Source organism: Salarias fasciatus, chromosome 23, assembly GCF_902148845.1.
Source record: "Salarias fasciatus chromosome 23, fSalaFa1.1, whole genome shotgun sequence".
Taxonomy (NCBI): domain Eukaryota; kingdom Metazoa; phylum Chordata; class Actinopteri; order Blenniiformes; family Blenniidae; genus Salarias; species Salarias fasciatus.
The window spans coordinates 7,194,325-7,213,544 of NC_043766.1; the positions used below are offsets into that span (position 1 = coordinate 7,194,325).

General features: G+C 38.2%; 1 protein-coding gene across 6 annotated transcripts in view; it reads left to right on the plus strand.

Annotated features, from left to right (window-relative positions):
- Nucleotides 1-19,220, plus strand: part of LOC115381725 (discs large homolog 1-like protein) — a 114,830-nt gene that overhangs the window by 58,579 nt on the left and 37,031 nt on the right. For 5 of the 6 annotated variants that reach the window (XM_030083304.1, XM_030083299.1, XM_030083300.1 and 2 more), the window contains 7 exons: nt 8,892-8,945; nt 11,947-11,997; nt 14,747-14,871; nt 15,466-15,635; nt 15,876-16,012; nt 17,308-17,452; nt 18,687-18,822. In XM_030083304.1, coding sequence (XP_029939164.1) covers nt 8,892-8,945; nt 11,947-11,997; nt 14,747-14,871; nt 15,466-15,635; nt 15,876-16,012; nt 17,308-17,452; nt 18,687-18,822 — 818 coding nt within the window. Of the gene's footprint in view, nt 1-8,582; nt 8,781-8,891; nt 8,946-11,946; nt 11,998-14,746; nt 14,872-15,465; nt 15,636-15,875; nt 16,013-17,307; nt 17,453-18,686; nt 18,823-19,220 lie in introns of those variants that run through there. The other variant, XM_030083303.1, reaches the window with a different exon arrangement.

Below are 19,220 nucleotides of genomic sequence, written 5' to 3' on the forward strand. Positions count from 1 at the left end.
TAAAGATGTGTGTGTGTGTGTGGCTAGAAATGTAAGTAAAACTTGTCATGAAGTGGAGCCACTGACTCAGATGTTTGAGGGAGATGTTGCGACTTTGTCATGATATGAATATTGATGCAACAAGCCAGCCACAAAGTTGAAGCTGAGTGACACAAGTAATATCACAAAGCAACACTTTTCTCAGAGCCTCCAGTACCGCTTTGTGCAGTGCAAATGTCTCATTCTCCTGTCTTTGTTTCTTCCTCTTGTCTTCCACCCTGGATCTCATCTCTGCATTTTTATTTGTCTGCAACCTCCACCTCTTCCAACCCCACCCTCTAGCACTGTATTAGTGCTGGCTTCATTTAGCACTGTGATGCCAACAGCCTATTCTCCTTGCTCATCCTTTCCTGACTGAGCGGTTAGCCTGCAGCACTAGCAGTACTTTACACAGGAACACACACACACACACACACACACACACACATATACCCGCGAACACTCTCAGCACATAACAGGCTTTTCTCTGAGCCACCCTCACCCTCTCTCCATGTCTTTGTGTTCCCCACATGAGCCCTGCTTCTTACTGTGCCTTGTCAGTCTATCTGACTCTGTTTCTCTTATCAGCTTGGTTTGGGGGAAGTTGTGGCATATATTAGTTGACATTATAACGGCATGGACCTCATAGCTTAAAGCGGATAGTAATGCTTGGGTGGGAGGTTTTCTGTAGCCCCTTGTACAAATCAGTGACAGCGACTGCTCTTGTTCTTTAACAAATACCAGCTGCTGACAACCTGAAGCTATTCTTTAATAGATGAGAAAATATTGGCTTACACACTTCATCACAGCATACATGTAAAATTGTTATGTTGCTGATCACAGTTGATGTTCAATATATGACATATCGTAGTGATATTGTGATGTATTGCGGTTGCTATTTAATTCACTTATTTGACATAACAATGTGAAATGCTATACACACGCATATGAAATACTAAAAGTTAACAGGGAAATTTGCATTTAGAGATGGATGTGGTTCATTATGTAGACAGGGTCAATAATCTCAGCGTTGTCTCATCTCATCCTAAATTAACAATTTCATCTGTAAATCTGGCCTTAAACTTATCTGATTCGTGAGGACAGTTTTGCCCTAAATGGCATTACAGGTACCTGTTTAATCCACCTGTGTGTTCAAATGCAGATTACAGAGTAATATGTTGATTGATTAGTGTGTGAATTGTGTGCTGATCATACTTGAAAAGTGTACCAAAAATGAGTCTACGTTTCTTTCCTAAAAACATTCTACTTCACAGAACTAACAAAAGCTTTAGTATTTGTGTTTTCTTGGAGATTTTGCACCTCTACATCGGTGGGTTTTTTGTGTGAAATTATGTGGGATGAGAAAAAAAAAAAGATCAGCAGGTAGTATACCTCCTTACAATAATATACATGCACTTGTGGTTACTTTTTGGCCCTGTGCTTTTTTTCCTTTTTATTTTTGGTCATACGTCATAAATACGTGTTTCATGTTCATTGCTGAAGAAAGTACAGTTAAAAATAAACGGCTCACAAAATCAGACTTTTTTTTTCTCCACCAAATCTCCAGAGAAGTGTCACGCATGATATTTAGTTAGGTAAATACTGAGTTTTTGTATCAGCCAGAACACCTTAGACTCAGGATTTTCAAGATTTTGAATGATATCAGCTTAATTAAGCTTTTAATTAATCTCAATTACAATTAAAATACATTGTTTCATTTTTTTCTACTTTAATCCATGTATTTACAGTTTTGATTTCATCCCAAAAACAAAAGCATAATCCTCCACAAAGGAGTTCCACTGACTTCCATATTCTTGCTCCTCTTGTGACTTCACTGTCTAATAACAAAAGATCAGAGACAGTAACACCATTGATAATAGAAATTGTCATATCTGTTCACCTTAATGATCCAGACAGTTGCTCTGCTGTTCATGCTTTACCTCTGGCCATGTGTGTGACTGTTGGTGAACACATAAGGAAGGGTAAGGCACACACAGGGACATGTGTTCATGGGAAGTAGGCCAACACGTACACAGAGATGCACACAGACACACACAGACTCGCAAACACTGTGTTACTGCTGACCCGGCCTGCCTTGTGATGCTTCAAAGGAGGAAGACAAAGGTTGATGGAAGTGACTGCCCTGCACCAATCATAACGCTTCCTTCATCTCTCTCACACACACACCCACACACACACACACACACACACACACGCACACACACAGTGACTGAACTCTGAGCGTTGTATCACTGTCCCCAGTCTCCTATCGATTAGTCATGCCTGGCTGCTGTCATGTGCAGGAGTCCAGGGAAGACCCTAATTGGCTCGTCCGGGAAAAAGACAGAGGCAGAGAGAGAGAGAGAGAGAGAGAGAGAGAGAGAGAGAGAGAGAAAGAGAGAGAAAGTGGGGACAGATGCTGAAAGAGGGAGGCAGTGCAGAATAAAGATGAAAAAGGCTGAGAAAAAGACTTGTTCATGAAGATGGGGCCTGGTATCAGTTCATCATGACAAATGTTTAAGACAAGAAGAAAGAAAGAAGACAGACGATTTAACTCCTTTTGACCGTTGTTCCTGATGGATAAAAAGACATGGACATATATAAAGATTTTTTTTTTTTTTTTCAGCAGAAATGTCAACAACGGATCTCTCTTCATTTCAGTGTATTGTTTTGGTTTGTAATTTCTGAGGTAAAAACAATTTGTATGCATTATGAGTGGATCGACCTACTTTCCTGATACGAAGCGGGACTGGAGGCAGGTACAGAGGTGGATAATATGAATTGCTCTGAGTGACTGACCAGTGGAGTGGAGCATAATCGCATAGTGAGAAACACAAATCTTCCAGTGGAGCGCATCAATTGACTCTCATCCTCTCAAGAAGCAAGAGACAAAGTAAGAGAAAGGAGGCTTGACTAAGGATTTAAGGATTTTTATTTTTAATTTTTTTTTTTTTTTTTTAACTTTTTTCAGTTTTTTCCAGTTGCATCTCTTGACAGACACCACTGAAGAATGGTAAAAGGGTCAGTATACATCTTTGGGGTTAAATACTGTACTGGAGGAGGAAGCTTTGCTTTTCGGGACTAATCAACAAGAGAAAAGAAGCTGCATTTCACAGGAGTGATCTTTTTTCCAGAATTTTTTAATATCCCATCGGACTTCATCTTTTGAGACAACTTCATACACATTAGGAAAGACAACTTTTCAGAAGGACTGACTATCACTGAGAGACATGACCTATATTGTTTCGGCACGGAGTTTGCGGCGCTTTTTGCGATCTAGATAAAGAAGACAGCATGGTAAGCGAGGATTGAAAGGAGACGGAAGACAGGAGGATCTCTCTGAGACATTGTCTGAATTTTTATAGCTATGACCACTTACTTCCACAGCCATGAGTTTTGCTGCAGCCCAAAAAAGCCCAGCGTTGGTTCCTCAAAGGGAAAAAGTGGGAAAGGGAAAGGAAAGTCTGGAAAGAGCCACAGTCACTCGAAGCATAACCAGAATTTGTTGCAGATACAGACTCCAAATTACCAACTGCAGTCTTCACCTCTGCACTCACCAAAGCATCATGCCCACTCACCGAAGCATACCTGCCACTCGCCGCAGCATCTGCTTCCATCTCCTTCTCCAAGCTACTATCACATAGCAGCGACGTCTTCAAGTCATCAACTTGCTCCACCTTCACCAACTTACCAGCTGGCTCCACCGACATCCAATAACTTACTTCACTCGTCAAGCCACCACCAGCTTCACCAAACCCAGAGCCACCACCAGATTCACTTGTCACCAAGCCACCACCAGCTTCATTTATCGCCAAGTCACCATCAGCTTCACCTATCGCCAAGTCATCTTCAGCTTCACCATCACTCTCAAAACCAGCAACAATGCCATCCACCAGCCTCGCCAAGTCGCTTGCTTTCTTCTCCCTCCACTCATCAAATATACCACCAGGCGCAGCTCCATTCGCCCAGCCACCACTCGTTGTTCCAGCAGTATCAGCACCACCACAACTTCTCTCCTGCACTTCCACACGCCTCCCAGTCACTGTCCATCCATCCTTTTCACTCACCACAGCTCCCCTTGTGTTCAGGGCTGGGAGGTTACGGGTGGAGCACGCTGCCTACCAACCTGGCCACAAGGGGTTCCAGAGGAAAGTTTACCAACCTGAGGGACAGCGTGAAAAAGAGTCCCACGAAAAGCAAAGGAAAAGCTGGCGGGAGGCCATGGCCCAATGACACGCATATCTGGACCACGCACACAATGGATGTGCCCCCTCATGTGCCACTCATACACCACTTTCCCCGATTACAGACCCATGTACAGGTAGGTCTGGTCCTTAGGAGGAAAAGACGTTGTGTGCTCTTTATTGTTATTTATTTTCTCATTATGCTGTAATGCCAATGGATAATATGTTCACTACAAAGCACAAGTTTGACTTCATTTGAGTCTGCTGGAAATTTGAAGAGAGCATTAAATAAATGTATTCTAATAGGCACAAGCATATTGGTCCTACTGTTTTCGTGAAGTATTCCTGCAGTCTTCAACACGCTTCTTCCCCGTGTGCATGCCTTCAAATAGAACGGATTTTTGCTCAGTAAAACATCAAATATTAAAATATGTAGTCACTTGCATGATTTGGAGTTGTCCCCCATTTAGAAAGATCCAAGACATCTTCCAAGTGGTGTGACCAAGTCCAATTGACCTCAGATTTGCATTGAAATGTAAGATAAAGTATATACAGATGTGTGGAAATGATACATATTGAAATGTGGTTTATAACATGAATTCACATCAAACCTGCAGTATTACTATATGATCTTAAGTCTATATGAGGCTCTGGTTGTATAAGCATGCTGCTACAATAATGCGCATTGTACATAAATCTGTAAACAGGAGTAAGAGCATTAAAAAAAAAAAAAAAAAAAGGTCAGTATTGTAATGTTGCCATTATCTTTGTCAAACTGCCCTTCGATTTGAAATACTGATAGCCTGAAGTGCTTCTCTGGTGTTTTCTGCACAATGCCCACCCCAGGGTGTCAACTGAAGCACAAAATAATTGTCTCGCATTATGTGACTTTTTAATTTTCTCTAAGGGAAACTGGAAGCAATCCAGTGGTTGGTAAAATACAGGTTTTCTAAAGTAGCTCATTTCTAAATAAAGCTCATTGTCAGGACATTGGATGATGATTATACTCACAGTGGTCAGAGTGATAACAGCCAACTGCAGCTTCTCAGTGAAAGAGTGTGTAACCTTACAAGCTGCTGGATTTTTGTATTGTACACACTTTGCGATAGAATAGAGCAAGTCAGCTGACTTCTATGGGTTGTTGCATGGATAGTTAATGTGCTGTACATCTGCTGTGTATGCAGTGATCAGAGATAGCAGGGAGTGATAGTGTTATTAGCGTGATTAGCATGGCCGCCCTGATTTGATTAGAGTCACGCTCTATCTGATTAACTCATTAGTCAAATGGAGTTTCAGTCCACATTAGTGGGGTAGTGATATTAAAGTGGAGTTTTATAGAAATGTGTGCATCTTGCTTTGCCTGCTAACAGTGAGTTCTCCCTGCAAAATAAGAAATCGGTGTTAGCAGACTGTGCCGAAAAAACAAGCTGGACATTTTTCCTTCTTTTCTTTTACCAGTGTGTCTGCCATTGTGCCACAATATTCATTCTGCCTATTTTGACTTTTATTAATATTTGAATGCTCCTGCACATGTGACTGTACATGTTGCGTTGTGGTGCATCGTACATAACCACATGCTTATTTCACATTTACTCAGTTATCTGCCTTTGTGTCATTATAGGGGAATGTTGATTATGGTTTATCCAGTCGTGATCCATCTGCCAAATGATAATTAAGTATTACTTTGATGGTGTATGAACTGAACATTGCTCCTTTCACAAAGGAAAACAATCTCTGACACACTGACAAAATGTGTGTTATTTTTTGATCTTTCCTCCTGATTTACTCTAATCAAAGCACTGACTACAACTTGTGTTGCATTAACTTTAGTCTGACCTTAAAACATATCACCACCTAAAATGTCACTGCAGCCTCAGTATTGTCTCCATTGTGACAACAGTCCCTTACTGTGTGCAGTCACGACCACACCAGTATAGAAAGGCAAGAAGACACCCTCACTGGGATGTATTTTGCATGCTTTCTGAGTGCATTGAATTGAAATTCACCAATTTCCATCAGATTTACTCCCAATTATTCTTTGCTTTCACCTGAGCTAAGCTGTAACTTAAAAAAAATTCTAAATTGGAATATTGTCTGTTCCCATGATTTAAATAATGAATACACAACAGCTCACAGCTCATAAAGATTTCCAGTATTTTGATCACATTGTTTTAACACTACATACCGTACCATATTTACCTTTTATATTTAGGTTTTGTTATGCATTAATAATTTAATACAGAGGTTGAAAAAGACTCAATACTAGGCTAAACCCAGTGGGGGATTTACTTAAACCCAGTGGCCTGCAAGGTTTACAAGACATAGTAGAAAGCCGTGGAACACACCCACGCATGAATACACTCATGCACATACACTTATTGGAAAATATATGAACTTAAATCTATACTAGTCAATAGTTTCTCTGCCTCCCTGTCGAACAAGATGAACCAGGGATCCTTTGGATATATTTTTCAAGCTGTGCTGGACTGGATCCTGCTATAAAGCCTCAATAAGAAAGATAGCATCTAAACAATTATGTAACAACTAACAACCCGTTTTACAAAGCAGCAAAACACTGTTCAGAAATAGCTATCACTAAAACACATGTAAGCAGACACACACACACACTCACAAATGCTGATGTTACATAAGAATGTGCACACACTGACAGTTTGTGTCAATGGAGTCTGACCGATAGGATTTGTGGTTTTATGAATGAGACACACTTACAATACACACTGAAAGTATATATATATATATATATATATATATATATATATATATATATGTATATGTATACATATATATACATATATATATATATATATATATATATATATATATATATATATATACATATATATATATATATATATATATATACATATATATATATATATATATATATATTTCGGTGTGTATAATGTTTACTGAATATGAATGAATGTTTACTGAATATGTTTTAATTTCAACATATAAAAATAGAACTTCGAAATGGTTTGCATATGTTTGGCAAGGAGACCATATTGAAATTATCATACTGCATTAATGTGTTGTTGGAATAAAACTATTCAAAATATGCTCTTGGAAAAAAAAATGTCTTAGGAAGTGATTTAAAATAATACATATCTGAGGATTTGCTTTTTGTCCCCACAATGTTAATGTGTAATCTGATTTTGGTTCCCACAACACTAGCAATACACAGATCACACACGGAACACACAGATGATAACAGCTGCATCTGTCAGCATGTCTCAGAATCGGCTGAACTGTACTGTACCCTCCAAACCCTCCCAGTCTCCGGCTGTCTGTCTCTCTCTGAGCCTTCCTACACTTCTGTTCCCACACTGTTGATTGTTATTCTTTTTTTTTTTTTTTTCTACTTATGTCAGTGCTTCTGGAGGGGTTTACATGCATCTGTCCACACCCTCTGCTCCTCGTTGTTGTTGTTCTGCAGGCAGATTTCTCTTCTCCCACCATACCTATAATCCCTCTGACCCACCACCCCCACCGCCCTCTTTCTGTTCCCATGTGGGATCAAGCATCCAGTCAGCTTGACTGACAGACAGTTGCACATGTGGCAGAGAGAGAGAGAGCGAGAGAGAGAGAGGATAAAGACGAGTAGACAAGGGTGGATGGGAAGTAGAGATTAGTTCAGAGGGTTAGATGCTGTTACTGCTCTGTTGCACACTCATGTTCTGAAGTCAGGTTGCGCTGTCTGTTTGGTTGTACTGGCGTCTTTGATGATATTTGGCTGACTGGTTTGTGAACTGATTTTTGGAGCTCTTGCATGGACTGGGATGCTCATTGGTGGTGGTTGGAAGAAGACTAGAGCTGCAGACTTGTGAGCACTACATGTTTTCTTGAGCGAAAGTGGGAGCAGACTAAAGAAAAAGCGTGAAAGGATGCACTGATGAAACTGGTGTTTATATGCAACCTGCAATTATGAAGAGAAAAAATTCACCTTGTGTCTGTTTACTGGAGAGTGTCAGGTTGGCTGCTTGATTTTGAATGAAGAGACAGAAGATAATGTGAACCGTCTGCAGTGTTTCTGTTCCTTGTTTGTTTACTGGTGGTTTGTCCAGACGTTGGCTCAAGGGCAAAGCCAGGAAGAAAGACGCAACTGTGTGTACAAGAGGATAACTTGGGGTAGGGACAGAAGGAAATAGAAAACACTTGTAGAGAGGACACAGGGCATGTTGGCAAAAACAAAGATTACAAATCTTGTATTTCTAAGCTACTTGCTAGAACGTGGATGTCTACCTGAAGTATGAAGTATGATAGCGCCGTGTCAATAATCTATAAGGAGCACCATAATTAACTACGCTATGATCAAACTATAATCTAAAATGATTTACAGGCAGTTGTACTAGAGTGGTGCCGAAGTGAAGTGTTAAGAGTGCTTTTGGTGGCAGTATCAAAGCTGTATAAATCTGTTATATTGCGTGGTTTGCTGTGTAGTACGTTTGTACTGTCCACTGTAAGGGCTGTGCAGTATGTCATGCGGTGTATGCAGTCGCTCCATGGTGGTAATCTGTAGCAGATGTACTCAACATGCTGTACCAAAACATGAGACGAGTAAGTCTCTCTTCACGCATTATTGCACGTCTATCAAAACCAGCAATATTCTTTGCTGACAGTGATTTTGGAATTAAAAGTGATAAATCATCCCGTTGCTCTCTCTTACAGGCCAACCCCCCTCCAGTGGTGGTCAACGCCGACAGCGTCGACACCCCCCCATATGTGAGTATTGCTTGAAATGCTCATGCTTTGGAGAGATTTAAATCATTTGTGTACGTTGCGACTGCAAGCTGCCAATATGAGAACATTTACGTTAACATTTACATTGCTGACAATTTTATTTGACCTTATGTTTTACCAGGAAATCTAAGCAAGGTTATGCCACAAAGACTCAGTCAAGGTGTTGAATTACATGACAGTGGCTGTGTGAGCATCGATTTGGACCTCTGGTGGCCTGGTCAATAAGCAGAATTTATTGTCAGTACGGCTTTTTTTTTTCTTTTTTCGTGTGTAACAAATAGAGATGCTCAGGTAGCTTTGATACTGATAACTTTTAGGTGATTTCTTTACCTGTTGGCTGTTATATCGTGTGGTAGTAGATGAAGGCAGTTATAACGCATTTTCTGCTCAGTATGTCTGAAATGTTACCGGACAACACACTTTGTTGTCCCCATATAGAAACAACATCTGAACAACACTGAAATCAAACTGTATTTAATGTAAAACTTCAACAACAAAAAAAGAAACCATCAGAAGCCAAGTACAGTTACATAAAAAATGTTCTACATTGTGCCACAGTTCAATGCTACTTAAAAAAAAATATATGTGTAACCTACACATGACACACTTGACTTCTTGACTATTAAACCAAACATTAAGTGTGTTCAGTTGGTTATATTTAGTTCTACTCTGAATATCCTCTTAAGGACAGTGAAAAGAATTCAACATTCATCCAGCATTCATCCACAAGGACACATTACTTTCCCCTTTTTCTAATCAAATCCATACTATCATTATTAGTAAAGACCCAGAGCCCACTGTAATTCACTGGGATCACTGGTCCCAGAATGGATCAGTACATACAGATCACTTATTCATCTTCAGGTCTCATACGTTAATTCATTTTTTGCACATGTGTAAGATTCAGGAAACACCACAATTCAAATCCCTAATCTATTCCTCAACTAAAATATTGGATAATCACCTCATTTATGATTGGCTAAAACTTTCTCACAGTAAATATTTTTTTCCTGCAGTCCACAGTGTGGTTTAAAAGATTGTTTTGTTATTATTTGAACTCCTATTCTGAACTCCTACTCCAAAGTGTGAATTGCTTTGGCTATTCCTTTGCAAAGAGCATGCACGTTAATGACAGCAATGTCCCAATTTTGAACAGAACGTTTAGTCTAGAATTAGATGAATCCAGATGTCATTTTACCAGTGGCCAGCTGCCACTGAGAATCAGTCTCTGCTGTTGTTAGATAAGTTTATTATGTAATTACTGTGGAATTACTCCCCACTGAACTGAAGCTAAAATAAAACGCAAGCGGAGGAAGATTTTTTTTTTTTTAATGCTGCTATCCCTTTGTAGTTTGCTAATGATTCAATTACTTTCCTCTTGAGTCCCAGAATCTTGAGAAATAAAAGCTGTTTAGAGTTAGGTATTCATAAATGTCATAAAAAAATTTTTTTTGCAGGCTTAACCTCAAATTATTATTTTTTTTTTCTACCAATTAATTTATTTTCGCTTTTTAAGAGGCACCATCCAGTCTGAATTGAAGTGTGTGGTTGATAGTAGTAAACACAGTGGCTGGTGATAGATTGTGCCCTCTGTTTGAAACAGCTAGAATTCAAAATCTAAACTAATCTGACTGCACAGAGACAGATTACAGCCAAGGGGATTATAAAGGCCATTGGGATGCCACTCGACCACTATGTTTGTGTGTGCATTGGGAGTTTATGTGTGTGCAAGAGTGTGTGTGTGTGTGTGTGTGTGTGTGTGTGCCTACGTGCTTGCAGCAGCTGTATCTGGAATAAGACACTCATCTCCTAGTATAAAGTGAGCGGAACAAAAATAATATATAATAGTCTGTACAGCTCAGATTTAATTCTGCGTGCACTTCATTCAGTCAGAAAATGCAGACCTTAATGTGTTCCATAGACCGAGCAGAGCAGTGTGATTGGCGCTCGTGGGCAATTCATCAGGGATGCTCTTAAATGTGACATCAGAGATACATCATGGTTAAGTACGCATTATGAGTTTAATCTCTGGGATTCATGCGTCATTCATAAATAATCAAAGTCTAAATTCTCATTTCTATAACTCTGATATTTGTTTGTAGGAATACTATAGAGTTATATAGTTTTTTTTTTTATATATATATATATATATATAATGTTTTATGTATGTAATGGAAAGGGTGAAAAAAATTATAAAATAAAAAAAATTGAGGAAAGTGAGCAAAACGTTCAGAATTCAAATTGTGTGAAAAGCTTTTAAAATGTCACTAAATACTTCTGACTGTCAGTGTAGAACTTGTTTTTTTTGCTGTCAATCACAAATAAAAGTAATTAAAACAATTAAAATATGTTTTTGATGTAATGATGGAACTAGTGATGTACATTATGATAACTGCACTTATCTTCTGTTGTATTTGTCCTTCACTTCAGTTTTGTCTTTTGTTTTTTTTTTTGTTTGTTTTTTTGCATTTCATATTGTTTGTGACACATTCAATTTCTGGAGATTTTGTGCAGACCACTATCTGGATCTCTTTCTCATTATCTTTTGCCTCCTTAAAGTTTATTACAACCACACTCTATGAACGTGCTTTTTTTTTTTGTTTTGTTTTGTTTTGTATTTTATGTCTTATTTCATCAATTCTCTGTAATATATGCTTTAAAATTTGTCTTTTGTCTTGTTTTTCCAGACATGGCTGTAATTTTATTGTTATTGGTATTAGTTTGATATTTTTCTAGTTACCTGTCTTCAATCGTTACATTATAGTTTCAAATATTCTCATTATTATTGTTGTTGTTGATATTATTGTTTGTTTGTGTTAAGATGTGCTGTTTTAGTCCTTAAGCAAGGTTAATAATTGGAAATATTTGCATTCAGTCTAATCTAATGTACCTTACTGACTGTTGAGCAGAAACTTTAAATGTACTAGTGTTACTTTACTTTACTGTTTTTGTTAGTTATTTATATTTTTCTTCTCTATAACAGGTCAATGGAACAGAAGCAGACTATGAGTATGAGGAAATCACGCTGGAGCGGGTAAAACACACACACGCGCGCGCGTGCACGTACGCACGCACACACACACACACACACACACACCACAGTAAATACACTGCTTGCATGACTATGTAAAGTTTCCATGCCAAATTCCATCTTTAATGGGATAATAATAACATTCCACTCAGTGCATAAAGTTTTCTGTTTAGCCAAATGAAAAGAAAAAAATCTGCATAATGTATCAACAAGTGATGGCCATTTCCAATTTCTTTCTTATGTTGGTGATTTTGAACCGAAATATTCATTTTGTATATGGATTACCAACAATTTTAAAACCCGTGGCTATTTGAGGCATCTTGGAAAAGAGACATGTTAAAATACTTAGGGTGCCTTTTAACATGATGCTGTCATAACAGCATATTTTGTTAAGAATGAGCGGAAAGAAGAAACAGTTTTATATCGCTGTCTGTCTGACAGTGGAGGCAGATTTCACAAAAGCTTAAAAGATAAACAAAATGCTCGAAAGTTCTCATAATGAAACCATAACTTAGATAAGAAAGAACTTCCAAGTATTAAGAAGAATAAAGTAACATTGTGCTTACTTTGAAAGATTTGATATATCAGGAGCCTGTCAACCCTGAAATGAGGGAAACTCCGAGTTTTCCATTTCACAGTGGGAGGTAACTCAACTCAGAGACTAAGGAGTACTGGGTAAATGTAACCTGGATCATAGAGAGTGGTAACTTCAGTCAGTTTCTGCAGTAACAGATTCTCTGGAACTAACCTGGAACGGAACAGGTTTTTCCCTCAAAACCTTAAGTTTCTTTCTGATTCCACCCTCTTTTCAGCCACACAGTGTTTGATTCCCTCATTAGCAGAGAAGACTTCTGACGCCTGTTCTTTATAACAATCATATTAAAAAATCAGCCAGTACTCCTATATTAGAAGTCCATTAGATACAGTAGGTGGGATTTTTTTTTCACTACTATGCTGTGTTCTTTTGACAATGATCCTGTGGATGAAGGTGTAGCTTTGCAGCGCAGAGAATTAAATATCAGTTGGGTGATTGTTATAAGACGCTACTGCTTCATGTCACACCCCATGAGATTATGTCGACAATGCTCTTATTTATACAGCCGCTAAATATGACTGCTCCTATATAAACTAAATTAATAGGCTACAATTCAAGAAGTTTTCTCCTATAGTATTATCATGATTGCAAAGGGCTCTTCAACTGATGCATTGACCCAGCAATGTTCTCCCTCTTTTTTTTTGCAGTTGCAGCATGCTACATGCTGTATGTTTTTTGAAAACATATTCAATCCCGCCATATGAGTGCATTGAAATGTCCCATTATAGTGGTGTTAAAGCCCCTCCTACTGCTTCCCAGTTGTCATGATGACTCGTCCAATTGGGACTCCATAAATGCTGTCTTTTTATAGTTGTGGCACATGTGCTTAACTCTAGGTGAAACTACTCTCAGTTGAACAAACGAACTCAAATCATCTTTCCTGGAAACAAATACTCAAAGTTTCCAATTTCAGAGCAGATCAACTCAGAGTTCAGGGTGAGACTCAGAGTTTTTTTGACTCTGCTTTGTGAATTGGACCACAGGTCACTCACTCTCTTGTGCTGCTTCCAAATAAATAATAGCACCATTAGCAAAACAATCATACTAATCCTAGCTTGAAATAACAGCAAGTAATATGTAACACTGGCTTAAAATTAGTACCTATGACAAACAGAACAGTCCAAATTATGGACAGCTACAGGAGGATATTTGTAACATTTAAAAGCTTAAATCAGAATCAGCTTTAGAACAACAAAGAAAAAAACAACTCTACTCATATTACATGAGAACTGTTTCGAAAAGTTTTCTCTCCCATGTCTTTAAGCCAATTGCTAACCATAACCCTAATTCTGCGATTAATCATGATTAGAAAAATTATTGTTCTGACAGCCCTACATTAAAGTCACATGATTTAGGTATTGAAATTATCAACTGGCCTATCAACACTTTCTTGCTTTTCAGTTATCTTTATCTTCCACCATTATCTCATCACTCCTTTCGAGTGTTGGTCTGGTATTGCTGACCTTCTTTTCCTCTCTTCACTATTTCGTGTCCATCTATCCCTACTTTCCTTCTCTGGTCTTCTGCTTGCCCCTCTCTCGTTATATTCCCCCTCCTCTCACCCCTGAGGCTGGCTCCTGTTCTTTCCCTCCCTTGCTCTATTCTCTTGTGACCTGGTTCTGTCTGCTTGACTGGAGCTGTTATAAAGACACTATGGACGTACACGCAAACACAGGGACAGACATTATTACACTGGCTTCAAACCCAGTGGCAGAGCATTAACGAGTGAGAGCTGTTTGGCCATCAAGTCACTTTGTCAGAGGTGATCTATTATGTGTCATTTGGCAATAAGCAGCAACAGGAGTGAAAGTATATCTGAATATACTTCATGTTGGGCATTGTAGGGGGAGAAATTGGCTGTTTTATACAGTGTATAGTTATATAATAATGATCAAAGAAAAAACTGTTTCATTGTGGCACGGATTAATAATAATAATAATAATAATAATAATAATAATAATAATAATAATAACATATCTTAAAAAATGTCTGCATTGGTGGAACTGTATATTGTTTTGTTTGCGTCAGAACAGATACAGAGACATTTTTGTCAATTCACAATTAAAGTTTTTTTTTTTTTAACGGTCTTATAAAAATCTGAAATAAATTAGCTGCACACACAGTCTGTGACTTGGCCTTTAATTTGTGTGTGTGCAGGGCAACTCAGGCCTGGGTTTCAGCATCGCTGGAGGAACTGATAACCCCCACATTGGAGAAGACCCATCAATCTTCATCACCAAAATCATACCAGGAGGAGCTGCTGCTCAGAATGGACGACTCAGGTCTGAACAAACTTTTTTTTTTAATTGTATTGAAATAAATCTGTCAATCTGTTTGTATCAAATGGTAGCAAATCATAACTTAGCAAACCACTGTCAAAGCGTTAAAGCTGCACTTCACATTCTTGATGCAACACAAATATTATTGTATGTTGTGCCACAATGCTGTAGTTACTTTCACTATATTGTTGTTGAGTTAGTGATTAACAACTTGACCTAATCCAGGCAGCAACACTTTTATGTTAACTACTAACAAATCTACAATCCCAGAAGACTGGCTTGCTAAGCTTTCAGCTCACTGTAAATATGTAAATAAATCCATTCATTTATGCATTATACCTGTGTAGTTACAGAAATCAAATGCTTTGCCCAGAACAGCATTGCCTTTTACAAAAGTACATTACTGCTGCTTCTTATAGATGTGCTTCAGGCAACAGCAGCAGGTGTCAGAGTGAAAAGGATAATTCCTACAAATGAGTCTCGCTTCACGTCACTTTACTTAATTATTGCTGTCCAGTGATATTTATTTTTACCCTCTCCTGAATTCAGGATCTTAAAAAGACGGCAGCTAAAGAAGTGTGTGATGTTGCTTTGCAGGGTGAACGACTGTATAGTGCGAGTGAATGAGACAGACGTCAGGGAGGTGACCCACAGCGGGGCTGTGGAGGCCCTGAAGGAGGCAGGTGGTCTGGTCCGGCTGTGTATACGACGCAGAAGGAGCCTGACAGAAAGAATCATGGATATCAAATTAGTCAAAGGACCCAAAGGTAAGACAATAATACAAACACACTCTACAGAAGAGTTAACACAGCTTGTCCTGTACTTATCATACTGAAAGCTATGACACATTTGCCAATAGACATAAATAGTCACAAATGTTGCAGATTTTAGGAGTTAATTAAAAGTTTAGAATTATGCAGCAACAATGCCAAACACCGACTGTCAATATCTTCTCCAAATTTCATCAAAAACATGACCAGTTTTTTTTTTCTTTCTTTCTTTTTCAGGTTTAGGATTCAGTATAGCAGGTGGAGTTGGAAACCAACACGTCCCAGGTGACAACAGCATCTATGTGACTAAAATCATCGAAGGAGGGGCAGCACACAAAGACGGACGGCTGCAAATAGGAGACAAACTTGTTGCTGTAAGATCTTTTTTGCTTGTATTTGCATAAATTTTGATATACAGACACCAGGGCTGGGTGATGAAACGATAACTGTATGTATCGCAAAGTAAACTTTTTTTTATCGATAAGCATACATATGATAGACTTTTTGATAGATTGCATTTTTCCATGCATTGATGGACAATATGAATAGCCAATGAGACTGAGAGTCGGTCTGCATTGAACCAATCATGTGGTTAGATGAGAGGAGCCCTGCCAATTTAGTACGCAGTACAGGAACAGATAGTTGCAAAATGAGTTAATGTTTATACTAAGTGTTCCTTTGGAAAAAACAACAGAGGACACAGTTTTTTCAAAGAATTATACGTTCACCAAAAAAAAAATATATCTTCAGATCATTGCACATTGACAAAAATACTGACTTGTTTTATATTGAGATATATATCAGTATCAACTGATTTGAAAATTATATTGTAATAAGACTTTTTTCCATATCCGCCTGCCCCATTTGACACCCTAAAAATTATTTTGGGAATGTGTGACAGTTTATGGACAGTTAGAACACAAATTTTCCCAATGCAGGAAATACTAAGAATGTGTGCAAACCATGCTGGATTGCATGCTCAGGCAAATGGATTTGCTCGTTAAGTTTGCATTTTTTTTTTTGTCAACAATTTAGTAAGAATAACACTATTATAACACTAACATCACATACAAACAAAAAGATGACTGTTCTGTGTTTTGAAGACCGTGTCTATACAACAGTAATCTGTGAGAAATGGTGTTGCTTCCATGTTAGCTGTTGCTGGTGTTTACCATGAAGTGATTGGCTGAAGCGTTGACCTCCATTAACAGAAAACAAAACAAGCAAAAGATACAGCACATTATCATACATATCGGCGTATAACAAATATAAACTTGGAAAAGAGCTTGTAAAGCAATGATAATCACAAACTCAAAATTAAGGGTACAACCCAGAAAATATCTTATCGGAAACAGTGCAAATGTTTTCAGAAGCAGTGAATCACCCTGCACGTTGTGCATTAATCTATTGGACTACACTCCTCCCAGTATTGTATGCATGATCTGGAAGACTCTCCTCATATTCCATGTTCATGAAGGCAGACACCACTAAATGGATAATGTGTGTTATTCTGCACGTCTGTCAGATATGATCCTCAGTGCACTGTTAGTAGATCAGCTTCCACCTGTTGTCACGCAATATCAAGTCTGTTCCTGTTTTTATACTGTCCATGCACTGCTTTAGTAGACACTAACAGAGTATTCATCCTTCTCTGATGACTTATCTGCAGGTAAATGGCTCCTGTTTGGAAGAGGTAACTCACGAAGAGGCCGTGGCAGCCCTGAAGTCGACCCCTGATGTTGTGTACCTCCGTGTGGCCAAACACACCTCTCTTTTTATCAACGACAACTTCCCTCCGCCGGATGTCACAAATTGTGAGTGCAAAAACAAGTATGACAAACAAACAAGGACTATAAAATCATGTTTTAAATCAGGGTTTATTTCAGGTCAATCTTGATGTAGGAGGAATTCATTCCTTCTTGATCAATCTGCTTTGTTTATTGTCATGCCAGTACATGTTACATGAAACTCCTGGTTAATGCCAGAGCATAAATAAGTAAAGAATAAAATCACACTGAACTCTAAAACATGTAGCTGCTGAAAGTGTAATAATGAGCGTCATGTTAGAAATAGATGTGTTGGTGGGAGCAGCACGAGTGTGAAAACATGCAGAAACCATGCACCCCCACAATATTAACACTGATGGAATGTATTTGCTGCCAGAGGGTCAGCAGCAGTTCTATTACCTGCATGTGCAGGTCACACTCATTGTAGTAAATCTCCTAAAATTGCACTGTTTGACAAATTGTCTACAACAACCTTGCTTTTATCAACATTGCTTAGGTTTTAGTTTTACAATAAAGACACACTGTTGGCAGAAAAAATATGCTGTCTTGTAATAGGAGAACAAACATAAATGTTACTGTTGATATCACTATATAAGTCAACAGAACTGTACAACTGAAGCAGACAGTTATCTGGATTTGTGACGCTGGTAACTAGTTATTTTAGCATTTTTTACTTTCAATTTTATCCATACCTAATTTTTAGAAGCAACTCATGAAAGACATCAAGCTGAACGTGAGATTTTCAAAATACATCAAACAACGCTTTGTATATATAGAGTGGTGTAAAGTTCAGGTCTCATTAGAAGCAGAAACAATAAGACACAAACTTAAAAGTGATGCTTAGGAAAACCTTATATCGTGATCATAGATTATCAGTTTCATTACATCAAACACTCAGATTCACTTCAAAGCTCGAGAAGATCAGTTGAAATATATCTTAGCAATAGATATTTATTCTGTCATCATGATCACTTCTCCCAGACAGTTTGTTATATAAAAATCTGTTTGTCAGACTGGGTAAATTTAGTCCGCTGGATTACAGCCACTTGTCATCTCTCCAAATCAGCATATTATCAAACCACATGTTATTTATCACTGCTCTGAATGTGACACTTTCAGCAACAGGACATACCATGTTGTCTTCTCTTGTCTCTTTTCATATCTGCAGGATATTTTATTTTAACCAAGAAAAAAATTAAGACTCCATATAGATGTGGTATTTTTTTTTTTAAATAAAAATAATGTGTGTGTTTTTCCACAGCATACTCTCCACACCAGGACAATCACATAAGTCCTTACATGAGTGGTGGCAGTCAGTCTGTAAGCCCCGCCCCTCTGACCACGCCCAGATACTCCCCACTGCCCAGACCAATGACTGGAGACGAGGATGTCCCCAGGTGAGACCCAACAACATGAGAAAAAAATGTTTGGACTGCAAACAGAATACAATAAATTTCTTCTAGACAAGCATTGTTCTTTCTTTAACATTTTCTACAATCACTCCCAGTTTCATTTGACCTGAAGTAAAGTATTCTGCATGTGTTCACTGGACAAGAACACAAGTTTGAGATCTTTGCACAATACTTACATATAGATCTTAAGTTTCATTAAATTAGGGCAAATAATGACAAACTAGTTATGCGAACATCACAGAATGATCCAATAATTTAGTTTGTTTGGAGGCTACTTTAAAAACCAGATTTGAAATCTGTAAATCTCTGTATTACTTACATGTGAAATTACAATCATGGAAACTTGAGTTCTTGTGAATATTGTTAAATTGATTTTCATTCAG